Source organism: Python bivittatus, unplaced genomic scaffold, assembly GCF_059951505.1.
Source record: "Python bivittatus isolate LINGU-HERP-01145 unplaced genomic scaffold, Pbiv_v1 ctg000350_np1212, whole genome shotgun sequence".
Taxonomy (NCBI): domain Eukaryota; kingdom Metazoa; phylum Chordata; class Lepidosauria; order Squamata; family Pythonidae; genus Python; species Python bivittatus.
Genome location: NW_028277074.1, coordinates 17,149,090 through 17,164,669, shown reverse-complemented (window position 1 = coordinate 17,164,669; position 15,580 = coordinate 17,149,090). Strand labels below are relative to the sequence as shown.

General features: G+C 35.3%; 1 protein-coding gene across 7 annotated transcripts in view; it reads right to left on the bottom strand.

The window, feature by feature from the left end:
- The window catches only part of MAP3K7CL (MAP3K7 C-terminal like), a 36,684-nt gene that overhangs the window by 17,381 nt on the left and 3,723 nt on the right, over window positions 1-15,580 (bottom strand). The window contains exons 2-4 of one of the 7 annotated variants that reach the window (XM_025168861.2): window positions 13,590-13,698; window positions 10,141-10,200; window positions 4,131-4,192 (exon numbers count right to left, since the gene is read on the bottom strand). In XM_025168861.2, the coding sequence (XP_025024629.1) occupies window positions 4,131-4,192; window positions 10,141-10,200; window positions 13,590-13,659 (192 nt within the window). In that variant the 5' untranslated portion in view covers window positions 13,660-13,698. Of the gene's footprint in view, window positions 1-4,130; window positions 4,193-7,276; window positions 9,812-10,071; window positions 10,201-13,589; window positions 13,699-15,580 lie in introns of those variants that run through there. The other 6 variants (XM_025168860.2, XM_025168862.2, XM_007431656.3 and 3 more) reach the window with 6 other exon arrangements.

Below are 15,580 nucleotides of genomic sequence, written 5' to 3'. Positions count from 1 at the left end.
ACCTTGGACCACAGTAAGAACAAATCATTCCATACTAGACAAAGCAAAAGCAGAAGCTCCCTGGAAGCATCAATAATGAAGCTCTCAAGCTTAAATACTTTGGACACCTGATGCAAAGACAAGAGTCTATGGAGTAGACCTTGATACTTGAAAGAACTAAAGTAATTGAAAAAGAGCACAGAAGGCAAGATGGCTAAATGCTATCACTGATGATACCAGCAAGAGCTTGCAACTCAAAGAAGTAGCTATGATAGATAATACTTGAGAAATGATGACTACCAGAAGTGTCAGAAGCAACTGAATTCCTGAGCAACAGTCTAAAATAGGCCTGATTCCCTGTGTTCAGGGGCAACTGCTTCATATAGTATTTCAGTAACTTGACTGATTTTCAGTTCAGGTTAATGATCTTTTCCCCCCTATTTACAAAAAGACCAAATGCATACTTCTGATTTGTACACTATGTTCAGCTTGCCTTACGTGTTTAGGCTCTCATGAATGTTTCTATTGTTATTCACTCTGTAAATCCCCTTTCCAAAACTAGAAAACTTTTTTATTCCTGGCTTAAGCAGCTCTTATCTTTTCCTCCCTTTCTATAAAGAGAAAGGCAGCCCATCTGTCTAACAAATCTGTCATTTCCCTCTTTCCATGCTTCTCATTCCCGTAATGTCATTTTTAGTAAACCACTTGTATGGATTGCTTTTTTTAATTTTAAGAGCTCAAGTTGTCTCCACCAAAGTTATATTTTGTATCTTTAGAATTATCCATTTTTGCCACCAAATCCATAGTTTGTCCTCTGTTATGGTCAGATCTGTATCTGAGTTAGAAGATGTATAGTTATCCCAGATTCCCATCAATGACAAAGCCATCTTCAAAAAAAATATTAGTATACATAGAAGTAACTCCCAAAGAGTTGAACAGAAATTACTTAATTTTAATTAAGCATATAGCTTTTCAGCCTTAGCCTTCTAAATTAATTTGTTTTCCATCTGAACACATACTGATCTATACCCAGGATAACAGGTAGCAGATGATTCTGAAGTTATGCTACATAAACCAGTGAATAATTCAGTGTTCTTTTTCAAAATTGGACTATGTTACTTTTGTAGCACCTTTGTCTCATTCTTCTTCTTTTTTGCAAAATTGTCACATAGCAAAACACGAAAAAGTTTATACAGGAATGTGCTCTTGCTTATGTGTGAATTAACAACAAAATAAATATATTGTAGACTTCACACATGATGATGTACACTATTCTTTGGAAGAACTGCTTCAGGGCAAGAGAAATAAATGCCATGCATGAAGTAGCCCAAGCAATTTGTAATATTTAGTAACAAATCTACAGTATTTCTAGAGGTTTATGCCATATTTGACCATATAAGAAATAGACAATTAAGTTTGCAAAAAAATAGGCATGTAGAGTAACTTGGAACTTCCTTAATTCTAATCCAGAATTCTAAACACAGTGAATAGGAAACACTTTGAACTGTGTAATGAATATGCAATACTAGTTCCTACATACACTATATAGCAGTGGTTTTTATATATTAATGGTCCTGCATACTATGCTCACATTGAGAAGGCCAGATAAAGTATTGCAGTCATCACAACAGCCTTCTTCAAAGAATGCTTGTTGGGAATTAAGGGTTGAAATCCAGTGCATTTGGAGGATAGCAGGTTAGGAATGGGAAGGCAATTACAATCAAAATAGTGAACTAAAAGGATAAGAATAAGAGAATAATTGATTCTACCTACTTAAAACAACTAGCATCCAAAGAAAAGCAAGAATAAGTAAGGTGTATTAAGAAACAACAATAAGAAAGTAAAAAAAAATTAATACAGAACTAAACTGGAAAGAATATGATATTATTTAAAGAGAAAGTTATGAAAAATAGGAAAATTTGTCATAGAATTAGACAGAATTCATACTGGTAAAAACCATGTGATAAATCTTTCTTAAACACCACTTAATCCATGCCAAAAAAGGCAGAACCAGCAAAGATTGTTAGAACAGTTTAAAAGCAATATGATATATTCCTTAAATGTTATTCTTCCAAAACACTGTGATTGAAGACCACTGATACAATGATTAATTATTATTTTGACATTTATAGAACTTTACATCAAACACTCCTTCCCCCCTTTTTCTCTTGGCACTTATCATTATATAAAAAGTTTAGGAAGACATGTGTCTAAATCAGTTGTGACATGTCATGACTATCCACTCTTTCTGTTTTTGTTTTAGGTTGATTCTAGCAATCTTTATTTAGTTTTGGCTTGGCAAGAGAGACGAACTTAGCCATTGTGATGTGTAATTTTTTTATTTACTGCTTAATGTTATGTCTAAATCAGGCAACTATGGCCTTTAAGCTATTCTTAAAACAAATTCTAGTTTAGAGTAAGGTGTGAATCTGTGCAGGTTAAAAAGGATGACCCAAGGATAGGGAGCATAACTGCATGCAGGAGTTGGAAACAAAAGCACATCATGAATAAAAAGGAAACAAGGCAAGTGAAGAAACAAAAGCATCACAGCCTTGCTAAGATGACAACCGGATGAGAAGTTTGCCTGTTGAGACTTCCACTATCTCTGCACTATTGCTCCTTAAGAGTTGTCTGATAAGCTAACAAGAAGATAGGGGGGAATTGCCTAACTAGCTAACTAGCTAGCACTTTGCTAGAAAGTATCTGTTTTCTTTGATATGGGAGACAGAGTGGGTGATACTTTCCTGGAAGTAATCAAATACGGAAAACACATTCTTTCTTTTTCAAGCTTCTTGATCTCAGCCTGGATCTGGATTTTATTTCACTGAAGCAGTTGAGTATACTTCAGTTCATCTATAGTAAACAAAGTTCTTGCCCTCCCTGAGGCTTATAAAATGTCCATTTATGAGTCAAATCTTAGTCTAAAAAATGTAAAAATGATAAAGAAACTTCATGTAATTAAAGATAAAATACTGTGCAAAATTATTTAGGAATAAGGCCCTTTGAGAAAATATGCAGCTCATTTAAATTGTTTTGTAAATTTTAATTTCCAAAATAATTTGATTGGTCTTGAATCTTACAAACATGCCTGTATGTGCCTGCATGGCAGTACATTCAAAATATTGGCACACCTTGACAAAATTGTAAAAAAATATTTTCCAGTAGACTTTTAATGAGAAGATCAAGAGGCAACCGATAGGGAAAAGGACTGTTTTGCTTATTTAGAGCACTAACTGAACAAATCATGCAATATTAATATCACAGTTAGGACTAGTGTTTTACAACAATGGTGTAATCTCAGCTAGAGGATCTTATGCAATTAATGGCTTAAAAGATTTTAAATATTTATTTTTATTAGTTCTTTAGGCCCAAAGAAAGTGATTCCAAAGTTTTTTCAGGACTCCCTTATTAAGAGATTCTTGTGTACTGCAGGATATTATTCATTTGCTTAGAGTACAAAAGCTTTTGCCACAAATTATGCTTATGCTGAAGGTCAAAATGTCTCGAAAGCTTTGAATTACAGGAATTCAAAGCTTTGAATTACAGGAAAACGCAGTTAAAATCCTATTTCTTTACTGTTCTTTTTTTCAGAATCTTTGACTTCCCATTTCTCACCTGCCAACATACATCTAAATGACACATACAATCCAAACTGACCTCTTCTTATCTCCCCATGATGTCACATACTTCTCTAATGGAGCTACACAATTAGAACTAAGAGATTTTAATACCCCGTCCTATATTTCCTTCCTCTCTTCATTGGATTGAATCTTGTATTGCAATGTTTTTCTTTTTTTTAACAATTTGGCACCAGAAAATTTAGAATGTATTTATTTATTTGTTTATTTACCTCAGGAAGAACTGTATCATCTCATAATTGTTCCAAGAAAAGTTCCTTAACTGCACTAGCAGAATACACTGTATTTTCTCTTAAATTCTCCCCATTATAACATCTTCTCTTGCAGATCGGATTATTCTTCAGACATTCTCCACAATGACTATTCTACACCAAATACTACCTGAGAACCTCTTAATAGCTTAATTGCATATATATGTGGATTCTCATTAACAATAGTATATTACTAATAATTTTAAAAGTATGCTTCATATTATTGTTTTGAATATTGAAAAACAAAACAAAACAGAGGCACCTGGAGCTGCTGTTCTAGATCTGGAAAAGCCAAAGGAAAGGCATTCTCTGGGGGTGAATCATCTGAAATAAAAGCATAAGTTTATAAACTCTCGATATAAAGATTAGAGTTTGCTTATCTTTGTTTCCTTATATGTACAGAACTCATATTTTGATTGACTTATTATGTGACTGATTATCACATTTTATGTACTATCCCCATATCTATAGAATGTATATTTCTTTTTTTAAAAAAATAAGTACATATGTGTATCCAATATAAATGACCATTGAAGGTATCAGCCTTGGAATTTTTCATAGCCATTTATGCCCTGGATCTCATATTTGGTTCCACAATGACATGTGTTGTAAGAATCGTGATATTGCAGGTGATATTGCTTATTACTCAAGCTTTCCATTCCAGTTATACAATTGCCCACCCCCTGAAGATGGGCAGAAGAGTGATATGATGTTTCTGTAGAGCCTTAGTGGAAAGGAGGCTGCCTTTGTTGCTTCTTCATAAATAGAAAGGACAGGCACTGAAGTACTAGAAATTATCATCCCATATTTCTGAGGATTCACCAAGTCTGTTTCCAGCCACAGGAAACCATTGTAACGCTTTTGGTGCTACTGTATTTTACAATGCAACACTAAAATTTCTGTTAGTCTCAAAATGCTAAACACAATAGACTATAATGCCAAACATTGCTATCAGAGGATCAGAAGCCAAGGAGCAGACTGTAAAACAAACTATGTTCAGAGCTGGAAGCAATGGTCAGAGGCCAAGAAGTACGTGTATTGGAAAACAGGGAGTAGGAGAAGGAAAAGAGATACAGTGCTTCTGCAACGACCTTAGGTCGGCATTGGTACATAACCAGTTGAACTCTTAAAGAGTAATTTAGCCATAGCCATTCTGGATACCCTTTTAGGCTTAACTGGCTTACATTTTCTGCCTCAAGCAACTGGTGATGGTGCTGTTAGCTGGCTCTAGTTGAAGCTTGGACTGACTCACCTTCTGCTTCTGAAACTGCATTCACATATGCTAAGATAATGGTTTGAATAAATCACAACTGTGGTCACAACATGCAAAACTGAAAGCAATAAATCATATTATACCTTAGTGTGTTGGGTAAACAGGCAAATCCTATTCATGTATTGTGTAACATAGGTCTTAATAGAAGACCTATGTTCTTTCAAAAGAAGCAGCAGAGAGGTTTCATGTAAAAAATCACTGACTCCTGGGTCATGGTGTCTGACCCAGGTGATGACTTTCATAGTCCCTGACTCTGACCCTAAAGGGGTCTCTAAAGACCCTAAAGTCATTGCTTGCCATTTATTCGTTTGTCTTATGTTTCTGTATATTGAAAACAGCCGTACATGGGCTTCTTTTGCCTAGATAAAATACAGCAAGTCCTTTGAATGTTTTTTTTCTCAAATCCCATTATTCATTATTACTATGTATTATTAGTAATATTATTCATATTATTCTCTGAAATCCTCCTAGCTGCAGTTCTTTATTCAAATTTTAAATTCTCAAAAGTCAGTTACACTGTAAGCTTATGTAATACTTATAAAAATAAATATTATTCCTTCTTGAATCTTAATGGCATCAAATAGTATTCTGGATTCACACAATTTGCCAGTCTATGAGTAGTTGAAATATGGTTGCTTAAATAAGCTGACAGAGAGGCCTTATATACCCGACTGTACAGAGATATCACACTAAGCCCTCGTGTTATTTCTTTAGTTTTACTCCTGTGTGTCAGGGCTGCCTTGCTCACACTGCATATAAAGTTGTTTGTATGTAAACATGTAAAAGAAGAAACTATAAAGATTCCTTAAATGAGGAATGGTGGCCTCATATTTGCTTCATTATTTAAATTTATTATAAAAAGATGAAGAGCTAAAAATACATATGTGCCCACTTCATACTAAGATATGCAGCAGATGTATTTTCTACTCTGGGATTATGTCGCAATACCAAAAACGCCTTGTCTGAAGTGTCCTGAGAGCTTCAGGGAGGACCATGAAAGACTATTGGGATGTCAAGAATGAGCAGCTGGACAATAGTAACATCCTCTTTTTCTACTGGAATGAGAATGGAATGACCAGATCTCTGGCAAGTTGCCATATGGCAGGCAGCACAAACCAGTCTGGGTAAGGGGAAAACTTGGACGGATTCAGCGGGGAGCACGTCGTTTACTCTTCCAATGATTAGTTTAAACTATATCCCAGTGACATATTTGCATGCATGTTATGTGGAATGGTATATAATCTTGGGCTAATATTACAAGGTATTTCATCCATCATTCCTTTGGCTTACTAAATTATTTTTAAAAATAACCTTCTCATAAGTAAGACGAAAATTAGTTTTTTTCTTAGTACCAGTGGTTTTCTGAAGAGAGGTAGAACCTGTCAGCACAGTTTGTCTGCTCAAAGGAAATCCTACTGAGTTGAATGTGGTTTATTCCATATATGTGGATAGGATTACAGTTCAAAAGTTTAGCATTCATTTGATTAACGAAATTATTGACAAAATGTAATTGCAGAGATTTTGATATAAGAATAAGGCTATCCAAATTCCTTTTTTGTTCTCTATGGATGTTCACCATATTACAGTTGCCTACACCAAACCATTCTGGATAAAACTTATAAGGCAGTTTGCATATATCATATAAGTATATTAAAAAGACAGAACAAAAATATTACTGTATAAACGTTAATTCACTACTGCATAATATAGATCAAAACTGCTGTTTCTCAGGAAGATTCTCATCAGATTTATTCTTTTTCTTATTTAATTATAGGTACAAGTGGTGGTCCTGATTTTCATCAGAATCTCAGCCTGGGGGAGGGGGTGGAAAGAGAGAAAGATTAAACCCTCTAGCTGACACTGACTGAAATTGTCTTCTATGCACTGCTATTAGAAAAACTTGGCACCCATATAGTTTGGCCTACATCTTTATTTAAGGTTTGGGTGATTATTACAAATATGTGGATCTTGACCCCTACCCGACCCAGGCTGAGGTTCTGATGAAAATCAGACCATCACCTGTACCTGTAATTAGATAAGAACAAAATAAATCTGATACCTCAGGAGGTGCTTTACATGTCACACCATCACAATGCAGTGAAGTATCTTATGGAAGCATGTCAGAAATAATCTACCTAAATTGGTGAATCCATCTCAAAAACAGCAGTTTCTGCCCAAAAGTAGAGGTGCTTCAAGCTTTGCTCAGATTTCTGATGATATTGAGATTAGTGTGAGTTTCAGTATGTAAGAATTCATGCCAAACTGTACTAGTTATGCACCTCTGTAGCAATAATTTATTTATTTATGAGATTTGTTGACCATCTGGAGGAAGAAATGATAATGGTATTGTTATTACTAATACAGATATTTGTTGGATTAATAGATAACAACAATAATGGCAACACCCTGCTCTGACTGTGGAGAAAGAAATATGTTTAACTCTGTATTCCTTTTACATACATACATACATACATACATACATACATATATATAATTTAAAAGGAAAAACTAGCAGAAGCTAATATAGAGTAAAGAAAGGAAATAAAAGAAGAAAGAAAAGGGAAAGAAGAAAGAAAAGGAAAAGCTGGTTAGGGCAGATAGACACACTTCCCTATATAAACACAGAGTCTCCTCCCCCCATTATCTGTATAACAGAGGGGTGAAGACACCCCCGCCCCTCCAGGTATAGTACCGTACATGCAACTGAATATCAGGCTGTTGTGTAGTTCTCCCTTAGCAGAGGAGCATAAACAGTGCTCTCCTCACACTGCTTTGCTTAGAATAAATATTTGTCAGTCAATCACCTGTTTTTCAGGATGGAAGGACTAGTAACAACAGCTGGACATGTAAAAAAAAAAGGGGGGGTATCATGAGTGGGCTGCAAAGGAGAGACCACAGAGGGCCATATATGGCCCAGGAATATTTTCCCACTGCCTATGAGTTAGCATCATGTTTGCTCTGGTCTGCAAAGATATTACTCACATGGAAACTGTGCCTTATAACAAAGTTTAGAGAAGCTATCTGATTAATCTTAGCAGCAAATTAAAGTCTGAAGACAGTGCGCTTTGACCAAAAATAGATCTTCAGAACAAATGTGTATTTCCTAATAATAGTATGGAAAAATCCAGGCTGCAATCTTAAGCATCCTGAGCAAATAGCGCCTACCACAAACCAAAAATGATGATGATGGTGATATTTAAATAACTGCAACTTTTGATACTGGAATTACAGTATGATGACTTAACATATTGTAGCAAAATTTACAGTTATAGTATCTAAATCATTAATGGGTTAAAATTAAAAGACTTCTGGATGATTAGCATTAGACTGACAACAATTTCTTATTTCTAGCTATGCAAAAACACAGCAACTATACAATAGTTTCTGACCTAAACTAAATTTCTGAAATTAAGAAAGTTTGGGGTAGCCAGGAATACTTTTTTAAATGAAGGATTATGATCACCATTTTTTTTTAGTGCTTAAATAAATTATTGGGCTTAGAATTCTTTCATTTTAACTTTTCATCAAGCTCCAGTTGGTAGGTACTAGGATTCTTGTAGAAAACAAGGCATATACTGAATCCTGAACTCTACATAACCAAGTGACCTTTCAGGAATCCCTTATACTTCAGTAACTGAGAATTTTTGGAACTCAGTAAAATTATTTTAGCAGATTCCTATTTTGATAAACTAGAGGGACCTATGGATGTTTAGGACTAAATACCCACTGTTGGCATTCAATTAATTATGGCAATTGGGACTGGAATTTCTGTTGCTAAGCAATGCAGTTATAAAGCTTGATGTCACATGACCGTGAAGCTTAGCGGCAGAAATTCTGGCACTTCTGGTTGCTGTAGTTAAGTGAATTACTGCTGGCCATTAAATGAGAATGTCACATGGTCATCATTTGCAACCTCCTGCCTGCTTCCCCATTTACTTTGTTTATAGGAAGCCAGCAAAAAAAGGTTACAAATGGCAATCACATGACCATGGGATGATGTGACTGTCATAGTTGCAAGCTGGGCGCTGAGCACCAAGATTGTGATCATGTGACCACAGGGAAGCTGTGACCAACATAAGTACGAGGACCAGTTGTAACTACCACTCGTTCAGCACTGTCATAAGTTTGGTCACTGAACAAGTGGTCGTTAAATAAGGACTGCCTGTACTGCTGAGAACTGATCTATCCAAAGGCCTGGATACTTATCAGAAAACACTAGTAGAACTGAAGGCATTTGTTCTCCTGCAACTGAGGCATACTGCCTCTGAAATTGGAGACAATAACCATGATAATTAGTAGCAATCAATAGCCTTAAACTTTCTTTCAAGTCAAGTGCTATGAATCATTAGATGAGTTGCCCATCTCCACTGTTTCTTTTCTTATGTAAGTGTCATATGCATATTTATCCTTCTAATCCCGTTAAGGAAATATTTTGAAAGCAGGTGCCTAACTTATTGTTACATTTTTTCTTTTATCCTGTTTTTGTATTAGAAGCAACATAACAATAAAAACAGGTTTGTAGCTACTGTGAGCAGTGACAATACATCATAAATGTGGAATAAAATCAATAATTGCCAGGTAGAAGAGATAGAGATGTCCAAAATAACACAATGGGCCTTAGTCAAACAGAACTAGACCAAGCTAGCGTGAGAGGGTGGGAGTTCAACCCTGAAGAGGTATAACTTTGGGTAGAAGGCACCTGTGAACTTACCATACCTGTCTTAAACTTCAGTGGAACTGACCTCTGAGCGCCACATTGGATGTTATGCTAAATTATGACTAATGTATCTAGGCTGCGTAAATACAGGCAACAACCAGACAGCACAAAAAGTATACATTAAACACTGTCTTTGGTTTTATCTAATGGTTCTCCATTTTTTTGCAGTCCCAGTATGGGAGACCTAGTTAAATGAAAATAAAAGTGTGGTACAGTAGTTAAGGTATTGCTTGAGGACACGAAGCCTCAGGGTCAAGTTCACCATTCCCCTCACTGGCTGACTTTGGGCTAGTAACTCTTCTCTCTTCTCTCTTCTCCAGCTGATCTCACTGGATTGTTGTTCTGGGGACAAATTAAGGAAACAGATAACAATGCATCTGTAAGGAGACAGACACACTCTGTATTAAGACAGGCAGAATGTAAATATAACAAATACAGTAATGTGTAAGATGTATAATATTAAACATTTAAATGCAATGGAGAACAATGGTGACTGAAGAAAAAGTTTTACTTTTTTCCACTCTGTTACAAACTTATGAAAATTTAATCCCTTGGTTCCTATTAGCAAGAGATGGAAACTTGTGGCTAATAAAGCAGATGTAAAACATTTGCAGTGAGATGATGGTAGTTGGGGAAACACCCAATTCTATCTTTCCTGTCCCCTGTAGCAATTTTTGAAAAACAACAGCCACAACAAAAATGTATGTTAATTGCTTATGCAAAATTAATGTAACATCTATCTGTATCTCAACAAAAGTGTTCAAAAGTATTTAGGCTCAACAATTTACTTTCATATCTGAATGCGGATATTTTGCTTTACATGCCAGTGGCCTCCTACACTTTTTTTTTTTTTTTTAAAGAAAGACAATTGTTCTAAAAGAAGAAAGATGAATCATAGAAAAGCCAAAAGGAATGGAGAAGCATGACTCAATCTCCTTAATGGGACAGCTGCTGTAATCATGTTTGACTGGTAATTGTCAAATGTTTCAACAAAGACACAGGATCAAAGCTGCACAGGACTGAGAGTTGTTCTGGCAATTTGAAGAGCACACCATAGGATGTGCTGCTCAGAAAAAAAATTCTGTAATTTATATATTTTGTAAAAGGTTAAAGCCCTCCCATTCAAATCTAAAATCTGTCCTCCATCCTATTAGTCCATACTACTTCACTCATTTCATACAAAAAGCGCATAGCAACCCTTTTCTTTAAGCAGATATTCACTGATTACTTTGTAAACATCATAAATACTTGTCAATAGTACAAAAAGTAGCATTTTTAGTGCCCTGATGGTGTATAGTATAGAATGGTACATTTCTTATAATGGGCTTCGTTCTGCTACTTTCAAAAGCTATAAGGGCAATTGACTGATTCTTTTAACTTGTTTTGAGGTTTGCTTTTTAGTTCTTCTAAACTAAGTATTGTTGAATTAATCACTAATGTGGAAAAATGACAGATAGGAAGTTGCATTATGGCACCCAGAGACAACGCTGACATGCTAAGTCAGGGATTTCCAAACAGTGGACCACAGCCACAAACCCCTAGGAGGCCATAATTTGAGGGGGTTGTTGAATGTTGGGTAACTTGCACATATGAGCAGAATCTCTGCCAGAATCACCCCAGTTCTGCCTATACAAGTCAACAGCTAGATTACCCAAAGAAAAGGCTATAGCAAGTATTGTCAGAGTTCTGGTTTTGCTTGCACAAGGCAAGCAGTGAACAAAGCCAGAAGCATAGTCAGACAGGGCTCCAGCTTTGTATCAGCAACCTAGTAATCACTGTCTCACCTGCTCTCACTTTTTCTAGGCAATCCCAAAACTGGCTTGTTGAAACAAAACCTAGAGTGATGCTTGGAGTGAATACTGACTATTTTGTAAGTATATGTTGTATGTTTGAGTATGGCTTGCTTACCCAAAGCTGGATTTCTGTCAGAAATTGATCTTGCTATGCCTATGGCAATTTAATTTTTTTTTTAACACAGGTGATGGCCACCTGAGACCAATAAGCTAGCATGCACAACAAGCTTCTTGGCACAGAACTGTCCTCTCCAGTATCTTTCTGCATACTGTCAGCAGCTGCTGCTTCACATAAGCATTCTTAATTTTGTCTGTTGGGAAGCTGGTCCTGGCTCAGATGATTGAGAATAGCAGGAATACATGAAATACATATAGGTTTGCATGAATATGCACTTTTGTGCATGAGAGAATCTAAGAAAAATATGTTATCCTTGCTGAATGACTTTAAGGGAATGAATACTTGAAGTTCTATTAAATTTAATTTCAAAAGGCCTTTTCTGTAATGCATACATCAATAAATGCTGTAAGTGAGCATGTACCTGACAGGGTTTTTTTTTTTTTGTCTTGACAGACAAGAATTGCATAAATCTGGTGTCTGCTTGATTAGACATGGAAGATTCTTATGATTTAAGATTCATTTGGTATAGCAGCAAGGAATGATACAAGAAGCTTTCTTACTTTTTTTTTGTCCATTAAGTATGTTTATGAACCATACAGTAATCATATCTGAGCAGGAATCCCAACTTGCTTCTTTTATTTAACGTGAAGTGATGTGTTAATAATTATCTTCCTGAAAATGGTAAAGAATATATTTTTTCTCACAACAAAAGTTCAGTTAGAAAGGAGCTCCAGTTCCACAAGCCAGGACAAATATTATCCCTGTGGAGTTTAATCATGGGCAATGAAAATAGATGAATGGATGTTAAGTGCCTGGCACATGTTGCTCTTTCTGTCAGAAAGGAAGTCCAACATATGACAATCTTCCTGTAGCAGGCAAGGTTTGTAGTTGCTGAATTTCTACTTCATGGAATTGCTAAAGACCTGCTTATATGCAGAAAATGGTGGCAAATTAACTCCTGACCATATTACATTAATGCTCCAGTCCTAAACTCTCTTACTGGAGAGTCAAATCTTACTATTTACTGGACTGCAAAAACTGAATGATCACCAGGTGGCTGCAAAGAATTAAGAGTTTTGTGGCTATCTTTACTGCCATGTAATGGTTATTTGGTTCTTTGCAGTTCAAATCAGGTACTCCAAACTTACTTCTACACATACATAGGATCCTGAACAGTTTGCACATTTTTTCTTTTTTATTCATAACGTCCTTCTATGTACTTTTACAGCTTTTTCATCAGTACAGCTCACACAGTTTATTTATACTTCAAGTGTCTTCTTTAAATCACTCATTGTCCAGGAAGGTGTCCTAGTCAGGAAGTTGGATTTAGGCTAGTTGCAAATTCCCACCCTCAGTTTGAAACTTCCCAGATCCTGGGGAGTCCATCAGCTTGGCCTTTCTCACAGGACTTCTCACCAATAATGCTAATCATGAAGTGATGAATATGAGAATTAGTCAAAGTTGTACAGAAGGCAGGTGTCAGGCTTTCCAGTATGTATAAAAATCCAGATGGATTTTTGGTCTTGAATGAAACTGAGATATTTTAAGTATTGAGACTGATCTTGTCATTTTAAAAAATAACCTAATGGTCAAAAGTACAAATTTAAACATTTCAGAAAATTTAGAGTTGAATATAATGTTTTAAATGATACTGACAGGAAACCTTTTGAACATACAGGATACTTTGTCGATATTTTATAGAGAAAAAAGAGAACAAATAATTTCAGCCACCTAAGAAAAATCAGGTACTTCTTTGAATTGTATAGTCAGTATAATTGGAAGAAACAAATACCAGAGAAAGAATATTTGAGCAGACTGACCTGGGGAATCATTTAGACTGAAGGCAATTCGTATCCGTTTATCAGTAGGTACCCTTGCTGTGGTGATCATGTGGGCACTCGAACCTATGCGTCTAGTTGTATGTTTCACCTGCAAAATAAAATAGCAAATTTTTATAGGTAATGCAAGTTCATTGATGGTACATATCAGATATGGCCCTATAACATGTTTTTAATGATCTTCAGGTAAAGTCAAGATTTCTATCCAGATTTTTCAACAATTTCAGCTACTCTCTTAACAATTGTACGTCTTTATTTTCCCAGAAGAAATTATGGTTCCAGGCATAATACCTTGTCATATTCAGATGCAAAATAGAGAGATTTTAAAATGCAGAATAGATTTCCTTGATAATAACAGTCGAATAGTGTGTCTATTTAGGTATTTGACAAGCTCTACAGAAATACAGAGCAAATTACAGAATTCTGCTATGTGTGATGATAATGAATGATTTTGATTGGCTTAGACAAATCTGTCCCTTCCTCCCACAATGACCTTTAGTACTTTTCTTTACAAAATTAAAGACAGATGGATCAAACATTTTTTTCTGGGTTAGCCTATCATTAGACAGAATAAAGCAGTTGTCTTTGGCAACTGTTAATTAGACTGGTGTATCAAGTGATGGCAATAGATATAATTCTATTGCTAGTATTTGAATTAAATGGAAGTGCTGATCTCATCTGATTGTATCCATGAATTATGCTTTTTGGTCTTTTGTTGATGATTTTTTAAAAACTTTCTGTATAGGAGACTAGTCACAGAATCATTGTGCTGATGCAATTGGCTTGTTTCAACTTTGCAGAAAATATACTATAAACCTTTCTACTGTGATTTGTACAGAAAAATTTATGACAGTATTAGATGGAAGCAAAGGTTAAAACAAATCAACATAGTTGGTCTGCATAATTTGTGACCTGAGTCAATGAATGCAACCTAGCGGTTCTTAAGCTGACCTTCACCATAGATTCTTGAATGTGGTGGAATCAAGGGTAGGATGGAGATGGGCAATGTGGATGATGTTGGTGTAGCTTTTTATTACTTCATGTCTTTTGAAGGAATAGCTTTATATTCTTAATACATTTATGTAGTTTGCATAATGTTCCCAAAAGGGAATAGCGTTATGGATACACATGTAAATAGATGTAGCTGTAATAGATTAACAGACTAACAGATTTCATGAAAACAATTAACTTGCATTAGTTTTAAATGATATGAGCTTGCTAAACAAAATACTTATGAAGTTCCAACCCTACCATATACTACTGCAGACAGGTAGCATAGCTTTTCTGAAACACCATTCTAGAAAATTAGGTTACTAAATTAGGCTGATACTGTATGTGGGTAATCCTGTGATTACACCCTGTAATTCCTATGTAAATTACATACTTTTTATACAAGTTCATCATGGTTACTTTAATATCAGATGGTAGGAAATCACAGAATCAATCTGATGAAATGAAGTATAGTTCATGAAAGCACACATTTTTAAATAAAATTTAGACTGAAAATCCTTCTGATTTTGGCCTACCATATATTAACACTGCTTCTCATATAATATCAATAGAGTTAATTATAATTCATATTCAAACACTGTCTTATAATACAAAAATAACTCTTCTTCCTGACTCCTAAGTAGAGTTACACTTTTTTTAAAATTTAACTGCAGCTGGACACAGTAATGACATTTTAGGGATGCTTATAAATAAGTTATTATACACTATCTTATCTCTTTCACTAAATGTTATTTATAATCTTCATGTATTTTCCCACTGTTTCTTCAATCTTTTTTATTTCAGAGAGAGAGAGAGAGAGAGAGAGAGAGAGAGAGAGAGAGAGAGAGAGAGAACATGGCTGCTTAATGACTTTTTGACCAGCACTATGAGAAACTGACCATGTAGAAGTAGCCTAAAGTCTTTCCTGCACAAGTATCTCCAAGTGCGACTTATTCCTGGCTACAATGTCATAAAATGAAAAT